Source organism: Natator depressus, chromosome 5 (assembly GCF_965152275.1).
Source record: "Natator depressus isolate rNatDep1 chromosome 5, rNatDep2.hap1, whole genome shotgun sequence".
Taxonomy (NCBI): domain Eukaryota; kingdom Metazoa; phylum Chordata; order Testudines; family Cheloniidae; genus Natator; species Natator depressus.
The window spans coordinates 799,612-816,457 of record NC_134238.1 but is presented as its reverse complement, the minus strand read 5'-3'; the positions used below and the strand labels follow the sequence as shown (position 1 = coordinate 816,457).

At 49.2% G+C, this 16,846-nt stretch overlaps 1 protein-coding gene across 2 annotated transcripts in view; it reads left to right on the top strand.

The window, feature by feature from the left end:
- The window catches only part of GBA2 (glucosylceramidase beta 2), a 68,525-nt gene that overhangs the window by 462 nt on the left and 51,217 nt on the right, over positions 1–16,846 (top strand). For both annotated transcript variants that reach the window (XM_074952190.1, XM_074952189.1), the window contains exons 2-3: positions 15,117–15,208; positions 16,061–16,176. In XM_074952190.1, coding sequence (XP_074808291.1) covers positions 15,117–15,208; positions 16,061–16,176 — 208 coding nt within the window. The remainder of the gene's footprint in view (positions 1–15,116; positions 15,209–16,060; positions 16,177–16,846) is intronic.

The window sequence follows — 16,846 nt, the reverse complement described above, 5'->3', positions numbered from 1 at the left end:
GACCCCCGAGCAGACAGGCCTGTCAGTCCTGCCAGATTGGCCGGTTCCCCCCACGTGCATCCCTCCTCGTTATCACCCTGGTGTCCTGTCCTCTGGGTTCATTTCCCAGTCTGATGGGTAGATTGGCACGGCAGGATCCGCGGTGAACTTCACGGTCTTCGGCACTTCTCCTTTCCTCGGCTGTAGAAAGCTCTTCTTGGGGTTGTTTTTTCCTTGTCTTGATCATTAGCACAGAGAAGGAGGAAAACACACCTGCAGGATATGCTGTGTTCTCCGTGGGGTCGCAGCGCCACTTTACTTAAGGTTGCACCAGCATTTCCATTTTACAGGGGTGAAAAAAGGTCTCTGGAAAGCTCCTAGAGCAGTGGTTTGCAACCTTTCCAGACGACTGTGCCCCTTTCAGGAGTCTGATTTGTTTTGTGTACCCCCAGGTTTCACCTCATTTAAAAACGACTTGCTTACAAAATCAGACATAAAAATACAGAAGTATCAAAGCACACTATTACTGATAAATTGCTTATGTTTTAATTTTTACCATGTAATTATAAATTGATTGGAATATAAATATTGCATTCACATTTCAGTGTATGGTCTATAGAGCGATACAAACAACTCAGTGTCTGTATGAAATTTTAGTTTGTCCTGACTTCGCTATTGTTTTTTATCTAGCCTGTTGTAAAACTAGACAAATGTTTAGATGAGTTGATGTATCCTCTAGAAGACCTCTGAGTACCCCCAGCAGTACACGTACCCTGGTTGAGGACCACTGTCCTGGAGTATCAGTGTCAAGTGTTTCCTGTCGTTTGTGAATGGCTTGGTTTTTCTTTGGCAGTTTGTGGTGATACAATCTAATGTAAGGTTAGGGATGACTGATCTTATAAAGTGCAATGTGATTAAGATTTGTCTAGGGTCTGACACTCGTTAGATGCTTTCTTAATGACCAGAACAGCCTGAGATCCGAAATGTGTGCAGTTCGGTGCCGTGATGGGTTGGACGATGTCTGTTAAGCTGCACCGTTTCTATAGCGCTAGTCGCTCAAGGGTTAAAAGTGGCTGTTGGAATGTTGACAGCGACACTGTAACCGATCAGGGTCCCCATTGCTACTTCCCAGGCGCACACACGTGTGTGTGTGTGTGTGTGTGTGTGTCTCTCTCTCTCTCTCGCTTGCTTTCCTGTGTGGCCCTTGTCATTGTCACCTCTGAGCCTAATCATCTGCCTTTTCCTCGCCTCCGCCCTTTGAGATGGGGCCCTGCTGTTGTCCCCGTTGCACCGCTGGGGAACTGAGGCACGGTCACAACATTGGTCTGCAGCAGAGCTGGGCTTCTGTGTTCCATGGGCCACTGCACCTGTATTTCCCCTCCGGGCTCAGCCTTTCTGGGTGGAGACCCACACCTCTCTTCTGACTGGGGTATTCCCAGGCTGCCTAGGTCCCTGCCTTCACTGTGCATCTCCCAGCAAAGAGAGTCTGCTTGCTTTCTTCTCAGAGACTGGTAACAGAGTGGTTGTTGCAGAGATAAGTTGTGAGACCGCACTTGCTTTATTGTTAAGGTGAAAAGCATTACAGAGAAAACGTAATAAAAACCATGACAGAGCCTACACAGGTGCTGATGAGTTTACCAGAGTTCATGGATTCTGGCGTGAGCAGTCCTTTGACCCCCCCCAAAGATCCCCACCCCCCCGAGGATTCCTTGCAGCTACCGCCTACCAAGGGCATCACAGCTTCAGCTCAGAAGCAGCACCCAGTCTCATGGGGCCGTTGTAGGCCCAGGCCTTCCAGTCCTACCCTAAGGATCAGGACCCTCCATGGCCCAGGGGTCCTGTGGTTCCGGCCTGTTTGCTGGATTAGGAAGAAGGCCCGGAGGCAGTTTAAACTCGGCTATTTATCCAAAACTCTTATTTGTCTGTTGGTCTCTGGAGAAGCCAGTTTGAAGGAGTATTTGCATATCCCTGGGGTGGGAGGGGGAAGGGGGGGCTGTGGCTTCAATGGCTGATAACTGAGGAAGTGCAGTAGCCTCCCCCCTTCTACTACAGCAGGAATATACAGTGTCCCAACAGCATGGCTGCAGTAGCGTTTTTAATGCAATGACCTCCAAAGGGATTAACCCTAATTCTGTCAGGTTTAATTTAATTCAATAAAGTTTTGTTAATTTGAACAGGTTTTTTCCGGGCATTACAGGGTATTGGCAGTCTATCACAGTAAAGTTTGCCGATGACCCACAGATTGGTGGCAGTTCAGTTGTACAGACTGATCAGGATTTGCATGGTTAGATGGGCTCATTTGAACAGCATGTGTTTTAATACAACAAAATGCATGGCCATAAATCTAGCAACCAAGATTGTAGGTCACACTTGGGGGGGCTGTTTTGGAAAGCGGTTACTCCTGGGGGATAACTACCTGAGCCTGAGCTGGGAGGGTGGTGGAATGACTAAGAGCAAACAAGATCCTTGGCTGTATAAACAGGAGAGTGGGAGTAGAGAGATGCTATTACACCTGTACATAGCAGTGGTGAGAGTACTGCTCTGGTTTCCACACTTCAAAGAGGATGTTGAGGAAATGGAAGGGGTTCAGAAAAATGCTATATGTGAATGGTTTGAGGTTTGGAAAACCTGCCTGACCTTGAGACACTAAGAAAGCTCCACCTGTTTAGTTTAATAAAGGGGAAGTTAAGAGGGGAGGTGATCACGGTCTGTGAATACTTACATGGGAGAAGGACTTTGAGTATTAATTGCACCCTCAGCAAGTTTGCAGATGACACTAAGCTGGGAGGAGAGGTAGATACATTGGAGGGCAGGGATAGGGTCCAGAGTGACCTGGACAAATTGGAGGATTGGGCCAAAAGAAACCTGATGAGGTTCAACAAGGACAAGTGCAGGGTCCTGCACTTAGGACGGAAGAACCCAATGCACAGCTACAGACTAGGGACCGAATGGCTCGGCAGCAGTTCTGCAGAAAAGGACCTAGGGGTGACAGTGGACGAGAAGCTGGATATGAGTCAACAGAGTGCCCTTGTTGCCAAGAAGGCTAACGGCATATTGGGCTGCATTAGTAGGAGGATTGAAAGCATATTGAGGGACGTGATCGTTCCCCTCTATTCGACATTGGTGAGGCCTCATCTGGAGTACTGTGTCCAGTTTTGGGCCCCCCACTACAAGAAGGATGTGGACAAATTGGAGAGAGTCCAGCGAAGGGCAACGAAAATGATCAGGGGGCTGGGGCACATGACTTATGAGGAGAGGCTGAGGGAACTGGGATTATTTAGTCTGCAGAAGGGAAGAATGAGGGGGGATTTGATAGCAGCCTTCAACTACCTGAAGGGGGGTTCCAAAGAGGATGGTTCTAGACTATTCTCAGTGGTAGAAGAGGACAGGACAAGGAGTAATGGTCTCAAGTTGCGGTGGGGGAGGTTTAGGTTGGATATTAGGAAACACTATTTCACTAGTTGGGTGGTGAAACACTGGAATGCGTTCCCTAGGGAGGTGGTGGAATCTCCTTCCTTAGAGGTTTTTAAGGCCCAGCTTGACAAAGCCCTGGCTGGGATGATTTAGTGGGGGATTGGTCCTGCTCTGAGCAGGGGATTGGACTAGATGACCTCCTGAGGTCTCTTCTACGATTCTATGATAGCAGAGGGCTCTTTAATCTAACCGGCAAAGGCAGAATGAGATCCCATGGCTGGAAGCTGAAGGTAGATGAATTCACAGTAATAAGGCAAAAATGTTTAACAGGGAGGGTAACCGGCTAGTGGAACAGCTTCGGGCTTGTTTCCCCACGTGGCGCTGTAGTGGAGACAGCGGGAGAGCGTCTCCTGTTGGTGTAGCGAATACACCTCCACGAGCGTTGGTAGCTACACTGATGGGAGAAGCTCTCTCGTCACCATAGCGCTGTGGATGCTGGGGGTTAGATCGGTATAATGGAGCTGCTCGGGGGGGGGGGGGGTTGCACCCCTGCATGACGTGGTTACACCGATCTAGGTCTGCATTGTAGCCTGGCCGGAGCGTGGGCCATGCTGGAGCCTTTCTCAAAGACACACTCTAGCTCAGCCCCAGGGCTGGGCTGGGTGCAGGACTCACTCGCTGCATGAAATCGTGGCTGTGTGGTGCAGGCAGGCTGCTCGTCTCAGTCTGTTCTGCCCTTCAAATCAACGCGTGCTAGACGTGTGTCCTAGCTGTAGGCGCCTTCCTCAGCAACAGGGTCTGGGTAACTCCCTGCTACTCGAGGCCTTATGGACACAGTGTTACCAAGGGGCAAGCCCTGGTGAGAGCCTTGGCCTCATCTTGATACAGTGACCAAGGGCGCAGAGTGATCCAATGTATCACGCGCCGTGCTAGTGCAGTTGTAATCCTCCTTGCAGCGCGGGATCGCTGGCCACGAGGGGCGTAGGAGTCGCTCCGCCCCGGGCTCCGGGCTCACCTGTGTAGACCAGAGCGCCAGGTCACTCCCACTGCAGGCTTCAATTTCTGGTCCCCCTGCAGCTGACACCGTGTGTGTGATGCTCTGTCCTGCTTTTGTCGTGCCAGGTGGGATCACCTGCGGGGGAACGAGTGCCGGACTTCTGGCTGAGCGCTCCTAAACCTCCCAGCCTGGTGTAGCCACTGCGGGGGGACAGGGCTGTACTGGCCTCACCTGGGTTACATTGTGCTTTGGTTCAGGGCACTTAGGCCTGTCATGCCTTACGCTGGGAGCGTATGACATAGGGCCAGCGTACTAAACACTGATTATCCTTGGTCGCGCCCTATCCAGCGATGGTATTGCTGCCATTCCGTGCTAGTGGGGTGGAGTGGGGGGGGGGGTCTCTGTCTCCCCAGGAGGGGCCCCTTATCCATATAACCCCACTCAACTCTCCCCCAAACCTTGCTTCTGGCCCCTGGCTCCTCAGCCCCTGCTTCCCGCAACAGACTGACAAGTCTTAGGCTCACAAGAAGTGCTGGGATCCTGGGGAAGGACACCTGGAGGGACAGGTTTCAGAGCAGTAGCTGTGTTAGTCTGTATCAGCAAAAACAACGAGGAGTCCTTGTGGCACCTTAGAGACTAACACATTTATTTGGGCATAAGCTTTCGTGGGCTAGAACCCACTTCATCAGATGCATGGAGTGGAAAATACAGTACCAGGTATAAATACACAGCACATGAAAAGATGGGAGCTGCTTTACCAGGGGGGTCAGTCTAATGAGACAATTCAATTAACAGTAGGATACCAAGGGAGGAAAAATCAAGTTTGTTGTGGTATGAGGGTGGCCCATTTCAAACAGGTGACAAGAAGGACTGAGTGACAGCAGGGGAAATTATTTTTTTGACTTAAATCAGATTTTTTTGATAAGAGGCTTTTTGAGGAAAAAACCTGTCTAAAGTTAGTTGTAATTAAGATGCATTATAGCTCAAAGATCTCTCATCATGGTTGCTATGCATCCGATGAAGTGAGCTGTAGCTCACGAAAGCTCATGCTCAAATAAACTGGTTAGTCTCTAAGGTGCCACAAGTACTCCTTTTCTTTTTTTCTTTTTACGAATACAGACTAACACGGCTGTTACTCTGAAACCTGTCATCATGGACTAGGGATTATAAATTCTAATTCTATAGTATGAGACCATATATTCATGTAATGGTTAAGAAAAGTTTTGTAAAGGAGTTCCAATAGTTCATGGATTAGGGACCCAATCTTATGGGGCTCCAGGGGCTTCTGTATAGATTATTTAGGTTAATCTTTCTATCTACCCAGTGGGACTCAGTGCTCAGTCTAGAAGATACCATCAGAGATGCTTAGTTCTGCAGTCCTCAAACTGTGGATTTGTGTTTCCAGAGATAACATGCTTGTTGACAGCAAAAATGTTTTTAAATAATATTTAGAGGTGAGAAATAACAGACCTCAACCGTCTTGTCCCTCTGCAAATTTGTGTACACAGAGTCAATCCCGTACCTCTCTCTAAAAGTGCAAAGTTTCTGAAAGTTCAATGAATAGAAGATTGTTGGGGGCGAAATAGATCAGGACCCGTAGAAGAAGTCTGGAGATAAATGTGAGAAGGGAGGGACAGGCAGTAGAAACAAAAGTGAAACTGTTTGAGCAGCATATTCCAGAACTCTTGAGGTCTTTCTGAGTGTACCCTTCATTGACTTGCAAAAAGAAAAGGAGTACTTTTGGCACCTTAGAGGCTAACCAATTTATTTGAGCATAAGCTTTCTTCATTGATTTGAGATCTACCATACCATTCTCTCACTAGAAGGGAAAACCTATAATGGCAGAAAGCCATAAAAGAGACCCAGTTTGGGAATATTTTAATGAAATTCCTCTACCTGTGGGTAAGACAGGCATGCGTACGAAGGCAAACAGTGCAACAAAGAAATGCAAGGCCTGGTTTCCCGAATGAAACAACAACATGAGAAGTGTTCCTTCTCAGGAGGAAGCTGCGTTGAAGATGATGAAAAGATCTGAACATGCAGGATCTTCAGGTTGGTAAACTTTTTTATTTCATACTTCTTTCTTAAGGACTGCCCGTCTTCCTTCTGGACTATTCTCGAATTCTCATGTTTGAGCAAAACATATAGTTGTCACTCTATGGTCCTGTCATTTCAGATGCAGTTGTGATAAAAAATAAATACCTGAAATCGGCAGAACTTCCTTTTACAATTTCACCTTTAAAGCACTGCTGAGTGTCAGCGAATGCAATGAGTAATACGAAATGAGCAGTATGGTAATAATAATTAAATAACTGCATTGACTTATTTTGTTTAGGAGAATCCATCCTCAACATACCGGATTCTGAAGACTATCCACCTTCGAGATCACTATCATTTTCTATAGTTTCAGAGTTATCTGCCAATAAGAGTGTTTCAGTCACATCGTATATGTCACATAGCCACAGTCTATCACCCGCAGCAAAAAGGAAAAAAAAAATCACCATCATCCAGAAACAGCCATAGATAAGTTTGTGCTAAGAGCCAGCAGATTACAAAAAGAGGTAGTTGATGAAAAAATTGCCCAGTTAGTTTATCCAACAAACTTTCCTTTCCATATGATTGAGAACCCACACTTCATTAACATGGTTCAGTCATTAAGACCAGGATACAATCCACCCAACAGAGCAGATGTCGCAGGCAAATTGCTGGATAAAGTGTATGAAAGAGAAATTGAGCAGTGTGCAAAATGTCCAGAGGGTAAAATTGTTAACCTGAGTCTTGATGGGTGGAGCAATGTCTACAACGATCCTGTTGTATGTGCTTGTGTGACCACAGAAGAAGGGAGTGTCTTCCTTACAGAAACAATTGATACGTCAGGAAATGCGCACACAGCAGAATACTTACAAGAAGTAGCAGTAAAAGCTATAACAAACTGTGAAAAAAATTCAGATGTCTAGTACGCAGCTTGATCACAGACAATGCTGCAAATGTATCCAAGATGAGAAGAAATTATTTAGAAGAGAGTGAAGAGCGTCCCAAGCTAATAACATACGGTTGCAGTGCTCATTTGACGCACCTCCTAGCCAAAGACTTCAGTGCTCCAGAAATAAAGGCTGATATTGTTGAAATTGCAAAATAATCCCATAACAATCGCTTTGCAGATGCTGCTCTGAAAAAAGTGGGAGGAACCAAGCTAACGCTCCCACAAGACGTGCGATGGAACTCAGCAGTGGACTGTTCTGAGCACCGTATCGAGAACTGGCCTAATCGGATGACAGTTTGTGAACAAAATCGTGAAAAAATAGATGGCCCTGTCACAGCCAAAGGTCTCAATATCGGGCTTCAGAGAAACGTCGAACGCGTGCTGAGCACCCTGAAGCCTATTTCTGTAGCCTTGCACAAAACGCAGGGAAACGGCTGTTTTATGGCTGACGCTGTTGAAATTTGGAAGGAACCGAGTAAGATCTTCAAAAGAGAAATCTGCAATGACAGAGTTAAATTACCAGCATTAAAAAAACGAATGGGACAAGCACTATCTCCAGCTCATTTTCTTGCAAATATTCTCAATACTCGGTGCCTGGGTCAAAGTTTAACTGCTGAAGAAGAGGAGTTGGCTAGGACATGGACATCCAGCAATCAGCCCTCCATCATGCCAACTATAATAAACTTCAGAACTCAGGGTGAACCATTCAAGAAATAGATGTTTGCTGATGATGTTTTAAAGAATGTCACAGCAGTGAACTGGTGGAAGTCACTTAAGCACTTGGATTCAGAGACTGTTGAAGTGATAATCTCACTTTTAACAGCAGTAGCTGCTTCTTCCAGTGTAGAAAGAATATTTTCTTTCTTTGGACTAATTCATTCCAAAATGAAAAGGAGTACTTGTGGCACCTTAGAGACTAACCAATTTATTTGAGCATAAGCTTTCGTGAGATACAGCTCACTTCATCGGATGCATCCGATGAAGTGAGCTGTAGCTCACGAAAGCTTATGCTCAAATAAATTGGTTAGTCTCTAAGGTGCCACAAGTCCTCCTTTTCTTTTTGCGAATACAGACTAACACGGCTGTTACTCTGAAACCATTCCAAATTGAGAAATCGTTTGGGACCTGAAGAAGCAGAAAAGCTTGTTTTTCTTTTCCAGATTATGAACAAACAGAAAAATGAAGGTGAAGACGACTGCAGAAACCAATATTTTAAGTTTCTCATGTTGACCTGGCTGACATAGTCGATTGATTTTTGTTTTTTTTTTAAAAAAATATTTCATTTAACTATTTAAGTTAAAAACAATTTTAACAAAAACAAACCTGATTTTAAAAAACTTGAATGTTTAACTAAATTCAAAAATTCATATGCTTGTTTTGTTAAAATATTATATGTTTGTTGTTGAAGAAAAAAAAATCCAGAATACATCACATTGTTGTTTTAGTTAATTACAACAATTTAAATGTCTGTCTGGTGATGTTGTCCTCCTAATACAGCATGGCAAGAAAATCTCCAAATATTAATGATTAACCTGTTGAATTGGAGATAGTTCACCTCCCAATGACTTCATAAATATCTGCTTCAGTTACCTTTGGTAAATGAAATAACCAAACAATCATTCATTTTCTGATATAGCTGTAAAACTAATCTGAAAAGTTTTCAAAATAAATCACTTTAAAAATGTATAGTGTGTACCTTCTAAAACTGAAGCCTACGTCTCTCTCTCGCTGTGCGGTGAGGAACGTGTATCCAGGTTATAACAACCAACAAGAATGCACTTTCATGTAGAAATCCATGATTAAATCGAGTCTTCCTGACTAGTGATTTAAATAATAATTTAAATAACTTTGATTTAAATCAAATCCACGCTGCTTTTCAATGGTGATAAAATGTTAGAGATTTGGGGGTTGTATTGAATAATCATCTGAACTTGAGCTCCCAGAAGACACTGTGGTCAAGAGGCTAATGCTATCCTTGGATGCATAAATGGGGGGTAGTCAGTAGGAGCAGGGAGGTGATTTTACCTCTGTGTACAGCATTGGTGAGACCACTGCTGGAATACCACGTCCAGCTCTGGTGTCCATCATTCAAGAAGGACGTTGATAAATTGGAGAGGTTCAGAGAAGAGTCATGAGAATGAGTAACGGTTGAGAAAACCTGCCTTATAGTGATGGACTCCAGGAGCTCAACCTGTTTAGCTTAACAGAGAAAAGGTTAAGGGGTGACTTGATTCCAGTCAATAAGTACCTCGTGGGGAACAAATATTGATAATAGAGAGCTCATCAATCTAGCAGATAGAGGTAGAGCATGATCCAGGGCAGGAAATTCAGACTGGAAATAAGACACATTTTTAACAGTGAGGGGAAGTAACTGTTGGAACAGTTTACCAAGAGCTGCGATGGATTCTCCATCACTGACAATTGTTAAATCCAGATGGGATGTTTTTCTAACAGATGTGCTCTAGGAATTATTTTGGGGCAGTTCTCTGTCCCGTTCTGTGCAGGGGGTCAGACATCCCTACGGCCCGTGCTGTGCAGGGGGTCAGACTGGTCCTAGGCCCTCTCCTGTGCAGGGGGTCAGACTGGATAATCACAATGGTCCCTCCTGGCCTCTCCTGGGGGCAGGCTGCTGAGCTAGGGGACCTTTTGTCTGCTCCAGTGTAGGCGTTTCTGAGTCCTGTGGCTGCCTTGTACCCGTTTGCCGGGCTGAGATCCCCTGTTCTGTTCTGTCGAGGCTGTAACCGTGCTCACCACTGCGGTGTCTGAGTGTGCGAAGCAGGGGCGAGCCCAGTGCTCAGAGCCAGGGGGCTGAGGGCCAATCCTGACTCTGACGCTGTGTGCTGTGTGACCTTGCACAAGACCCATCCCATTTCTATCATGTCTAGACCTGTTCAACCAATGGAAAGATGCCCTGGCCTGTCTCCGGGATGGGGAGGGTTCATTTCTTAATATCTGTCCAGTGCTCAGAAAGTGCTACCCCCCCAGGGAAAGCCCTTAAGGTCAGTTCTGCATCCCCCTACCCTGCTTCCAAGGCCAGTGCCCTGGAGCCTTGTGGGCGGTTGCGGTGTGTTACAGACCCAGGACCAGTGTCTCTCTGAAGTCAGGGCTACGTGACGTGGCCATGTACAATCTTGTTCAAGTCATGCCATACAGCCTATACAGGGCCATCTGCACGGGGTGCCCTCTGAGCGGGAGGCGAATGTCTGTGTCCCTACCACTGATGGCCACGGCATGTGTTCTGGGTTCAGTCTATATTGTATTTGCTGCTTTCCTGCAGCCCCTCTTGAAACGCAAGCGGCACGCTGGAGCGAGCATACCCAGGATTTAGTCTCTCTCCGCACTCACCCAGCATCTGGTGTCTCACCCTAAATTACTATTTCCCTCCCCCACCAGGAGGCCTGCCCAGGCTTGTTCTGGTCTACCAGCCACCCTTCCCAGGCCGGAGGGGTCAACCTGAAGCCGGCTCATCGTCTGCCTTTAAGGAAACCGGGCTTGTATTTTCAGTAACTCCTTTTAAACAGCATTTTGGTCCAGTCTCAGATAGAAAATGCTGTCACATGCCGTTCCCTGGAGCATTCCACTTGTCGTGGCCAGTCCCTGCTCTGGCTGTGCTCCATCTTGGACTTGTTGTGTTCACATCTGCCTGTACGCTGAAGAGCCTTCGGATAGGGAGAGGTTAGGGTTGGCACAGCCCCCTGCTGTACAGAGCCATGTTTGCTTTAGTTATGTAGCACCTAAAGGACACTTTACAAGTCCCATGAGGTATGATTTGAAACTGGGATGGGCTGCATCTGTTCAAACCATGCTGCAATGGTCATCCTGACCAACCTGATAGCCTTGTATGATGAGATAACCGGCTCTGTGGATATGGGGAAAGCAGTGGACGTGACATATCTTGACTTTAGCAAAGCTTTTGATACGGTCTCCCACAGTATTCTTGCCAGCAAGTTAAAAAAGTATGGATTGGATGAATGGACTATAAGGTGGACAGAAAGTTGGCTAGATTGTCGGGCTCAACAGGGAGTGATCAACGGCTCAAGGTCTAGTTGGCAGCTGGTATCAAGCAGAGTGCCCCAAGGGTCTGTCCTGGGGCCGGTTTTGTTCAACATCTTCATTAATGATCTGGAGGATGGTGTGGATTGCACCCTCAGCAAGTTTGCAGATGACACTAAACTGGGGGAGAGGTAGATATGCTGGAGGGTAGGGATAGGATACAGAGGGCCCTAGACAAATTTGGAGGATTAGGCCAAAAGAAATCTGATGAGGTTCATCAAGGACAAGTGCAGAGTCCTGCACTTAGGACGGAAGAATCCCATGCACCGCTACAGACTAGGGACCGAATGGCTAGGCAGCAGTTCTGCGGAAAAGGACCTAGGGGTTACAATGGACGAGAAGCTGGATAGGAGTCAACAGTGTGCCCTTGTTGCCAAGAAGGCCAATGGCATTTTGGGATGTATAAGTAGGGGCATAGCGAGCAGATCGAGGGACGTGATCGTTCCCCTCTATTCGACATTGGTGAGGCCTCATCTGGAGTACTGTGTCCAGTTTTGGGCCCCACACTACAAGAAGTATGTGGATAAATTGGAGAGAGTCCAGCGAAGGGCAACAAAAATGATTAGGGGTCTGGAACACATGACTTATGAGGAGAGGCTGAGGGAACTGGGATTGTTTAGTCTGCAGAAGAGAAGAATGAGGGGGGATTTGAGAGCAGCCTTCAACTACCTGAAGGGGGGTTCCAAAGAGGATGGTTCTAGACTGTTCTCAGTGGTGGCAGATGACAGAACGAGGAGTAATGGTCTCAAGTTGCAGTGTGGGAGGTTTAGGTTGGATATTAGGAAAATCTTTTTCACTAGGAGGGTGGTGAAACACTGGAATGCGTTACCTAGGGAGGTGGTGGATCTTCTTCCTTAGAGGTTTTTAAGGCCCAGTTTGACAAACCCTTGGCTGGGATGATTTAATTGGGGATTGGTCCTGCTTTGAGCAGGGGGTTGGACTAGATGACCTCCTGAGGTCTCTTCCAACCCTAATCTTCTGTATAGTCTATGAACTGTGCTTACACTAGGGTCTGCCCCAGTGGACTCTCCCTCTAGACAAAACACCGTTGGTGAAGATGGTAACTGAAGGGCGTGGGGGGGACGAGAAGGCAAGGTTCACATCAGCATGTGTGTATGTAGCAAGCCCAGTGCCAGCAGTCTGTGCCAGATCTGCAGTGTCTGGCTCAGCACTGGTCTGCCAGCTCCCTGGACAGGGGCCAGTAATGATCTGGATGTACAATGCCATGTATGCTGTTGGGTCTTATCATGCCTGTCAAACCAACCCGAGAGCTTTATTTGACAGGGTAACAAGTCTTGTGGATGGGGGGAAGCGGTAGACGTGGTATATCTTTCATAAAGCTTTTGATACTGTCTCACATGATCTTCTCATAAACAAACTAGGGAAATGCAGCCTAGATGGAGCTACTGTAAGGTGGGTGCAAAACTGGTTGGAAAACCGTTCCCAGAGAGTAGTTACCAGTGGTTCACAGTCATGCTGGAAGGTTCCGCAGGGATCAGTTCTGGGTCCGGTTCTGTTCAATATCGTCATCGGTGATTTAGATAATGGCATAAAGAGTACACTTATAAAATTTGCAGACAATACCCAGCTGGGAGGGGTTGTAAGTGCTTTGGAGGACAGGATTAAAATTCAAAATGATCTGGACAAACTGGAGAAATGGTCTGAAGAAAATAAGATGAAATGCAATAAGGACAAATGCAAAGTACTCCACTTAGGAAGGAACAATCAGTTGCACGCACACAGAATGGGAAATGACTGCCTAGGAAGGAGTACTGAGGAAAGGGATCTGGGGGTCATAGTGGATCACAAGCTAAATATGAGTCAACAGTGGAACACTTTTGCAAAAAAAGCAAACCTCATTCTGGGCTGTATTAGCAGGAGTGATGTAAGTAAGACACGAGAAGTAATTCTTCCACTCTACTCCGGGCTGATTAGGCCTCAACTGGAGTCTTGTGTCCAGTTCTGGGCACCACATTTCAGGAAAGATGTGGACAAATTGGAGAAAGTCCAGAGAAGAGCAACAAAAATGATTAAAGGTCTAGAAAACATGACCCATGAGGGAAGATTGAAAAACTTGGGTTTGTTTAGTCTGGAAAAGAGAAGACTGAGAGGGGACATAACAGTTTTCAAGTACATAAAAGGTGGTTACAAAGAGGAGGGAGAGAAATTGTTCTTCTTAACCTCTGAGGACAGGACAAGAAGCAATGGGCTTAAATTGCAGCAAGGGCGGTTTAGGTTGGACATTAGGAAAAACTTCCTAACTGTCAGGGTGGTTAAGCACTGGAACAAATTGCCCAGGGAGGTGGTGGCATCTCCATCATTGGGGATTTTTAAGAGCAGGTTGGACACACACCTGTCAGGGATGATCTAGATAATACTTAGTCCTGCCATGAGTGCAGGGGACTGGACTAGAGACCTCTCGAGGTCCCTTCCAGTTCTATGATTCTATGCTAAATATGGCACTGGTGCAGCCACCGGCGGACTCCTGTGTCCAACTCTGGTGCCCACCCGTTCAAAAAGGATGTTGATAAATTGCAGAAGGTTCAGAGAAGAGCCACGAGAATAATTAAAGGATTAGAAACCCTGCCTTGTAGTGACAGACTCAAAGAGCTCAATACATTTAGCTTAACAAAGAGAAGGTTAAGGGTGACATGATTCCAGTCTGTATGTACCTAGATGGGGAACAGAAAGACAAAGTGGGGGAGGTAATATATTTTATTGGACCAGCTTCTGTTGGTGAGAGAGAAAACTACACTGCACGTGTGGGGAACAAATATTGATAACGGAGTGCTCATCTGTCTAGCAGGGACAGATACAACATGATCCAGTGGCTGAAAGCTGAAGCTAGACAACTTCAGACAGGAAATAAGGTGTACCTTTTTGACAGTGAGGGTAATTAATCATTGGAACAGCTTACCAAGTGTGGTTGTGGAGTCTCCATCACTGACAACTTTTAAATCAAGTTGGGATGTTTTTCTAACAGATCTGTTCTAGGAATTATTTGGGGAAGTTCTCTGGCCTGTGCCGTGCAGGGGGTCGGGCCGGGCCGGTCTGAGGGCCCGCGCCGTGCGGGGGGGTCGGGCCAGGCCGGTCCGAGGGCCCGCGCCGTGCGGGGGGTCAGACTGGACAATCACAGTCGTCCCTTCTGGCTTTGGAATCGCTGAGGCAATGACAACGAAGGCGCCAGGCGCTGGTCAGTCGTCCCAGGCTTGAAACATCCCGAGGCTGCATCGTTCTCTTGACCTGTAGGCTACTTCCTACGTCCTCCCTTGGCCCCTGGGCCCCTCACGGGTCTCCTTGCGCCCTGGTCGCTTCTTCTGTGTGTTCTCAGGGGGCGACTCCTTGTCCCTCCTGCGGGCTCTGGATCTCTCCGGGGCTCGGCGCTCGCCCCACAACGCCAAGGGCCTCCCGCTCTGTCGCCCGCCCTGCATTTCTTGTGGGGAACAGTAGGAGGATGGTGCTTTGCCCTGCCCTGGGGTGTGGGGTGTGTCTCACTCGCTCAGACGGCGCGTTTCTGCCACGTGCTGTCCTGCCGTCGGCTGACGGTCAGGCCCCTTGGGACCCCAGCCGACTCATTCCCCAGGTGGGCACGGGCGAGTTTGCCCAGGGCCCCGTGCGTTCCCTTCCCTTTGGGCGGGCTGGGGCCATGACCCGCTGTGGCCCTCCTCAGGTCTCCCTTCCCCTCGGCAGGTATTTGCGATGGTGGTACAGGAAGACACACGTGGAGAAGAAGTGTCCCGTCATCGACCTGTTCAACCCGCTCCCCCTGCGCCAGATCTACGGTGAGCTGCCAGCCCGCCCTGGAGGGGACCGTGCAGGGCAGCAGGGTCACTCTGGGGCACCAAAGCTGGATGGAGTCTCCCTGAGCCCAAGGTTTGGGGGGGCAGGTGGGAAGATGCCCTGGTTACCCCAGGGCTGAGGGCTTAGGGCAGGCAGTTGTGGATGGGAGGATGCTGGTGCGGGCAGAGCAGGAGACACCCCAAGGTGGCCGCCAGCTGGAGCTGCTGTGGGGCTATCCCGGGTGTGGGGGGGGCACATGGCGGGGCAGGTGAGTTCTGTGGGTAACCCTGAGTATAGGTGTGTGCTGCGGGGGTGACCGGAGGGGGCAGGTGCTGCAGGGGTTATCCCCAGGGGTGGGTGCTGGGGGTACTGGGGTGGGTGCTGGGGCAGTGCTGCGGGGATTACCCCAGGGGACAGGTGCTGTGGGGTGGGTGGGTGCTGTGAGGGTTACCAGAGGGGGCAGGTGTTGCGGGGCAGGCAGTGGCTGCTGCAAGAGGTACCCTGGGGGGTGGGTGCTGGGGCAGGTGCTGTGGGGATAACTCCAGGGGGCGGGTGCTGTGGGGCAGGTGGGTGCTGCGGGAGGTACCCTCGGGGCAGGTGCTGTGGGGTGGTTGGGTGCTGTGGTGGTTACCCCAGGGGGCAGGTGCTGCGGGGGTTCACCGGTGGGCGGGTGCTGTGGGGCAGGTGGGTGCTGCAGGAGGTTACCCAGGGGGCGGGCGGGTGCTGGGTTGTACTGGACTGAGTGGAGCACCGCCTCCCCTGCTCAGTGCAAGTGCCCCCATGTCCCGCTAGCCCCTCTCTCATGCCAGGTTCCTGCAGGGAGGAGTGAATCTGCTGCTTGGTCTCTCCCACAGGGTGCCCGCTGGGTGGGTTTGGGGGAGGTACCATCACACGAGGCTGGAGGGGAGAGTTCTGTCGATGGCAGTTGAATCCCGGAGTGTACCACTACAAGACAGTCGTAGCTGACCAGGTGGGTGTGTTTGCATTGCAGGCTGTGGGGTCCTGCCGCCTGGTCCCCTGGCATGGCCTTTCCTCCGCGGGCTGAGCACGTTATCCACGCTAGGCGGTGCAGCCTGAAGGCCCCGTTTCCCCCTCTGCGCCCGGGGTACGGAGGGGACCTATGGGCATGGCTCCACCCCACTCCCCACTGCCATGCAGCCACCTCTCGGGTGGAACGTGGCAGCTGCTAAACAGCGCTGTGCAATGGGGTAGAGGAGAAGGCCAAGAGAAACTCGTGGTTCTGGCAGCGTGGGCCATGGAGCGGCTCCCAGCAGCCGTGCCGGCAGGGTCACTGCTGCCCAGCCCCGGGTCGTTAGCTCCTCGCACGGCCGCTCAGGGACCGCCTTTGCCAATTATTCTGTCAGGGTGACATCAGCAGTGAGCGAGTGACAGATCAGCACAGCAATGGGAGGGGCTGGGAGCCACAGGCCCAGCCTGAGCCGTCTGGGGTCCTGAGTGGCCCAGACTGCACGAGGGCTTCAGGGCTAGTGAGCATGGTGCCTGCCCAGGATAGAGCCCTGGGGGACATGCTGCAGCCCCACCTGGTACTGCCAGTTCCTTTCCCTCCTGCCCTAATCCGACCCCATGGGCTGGCAGGGCGGTCACAGCAGGATCTGGGTCGGGCCCGGGAGCCTCTGCCC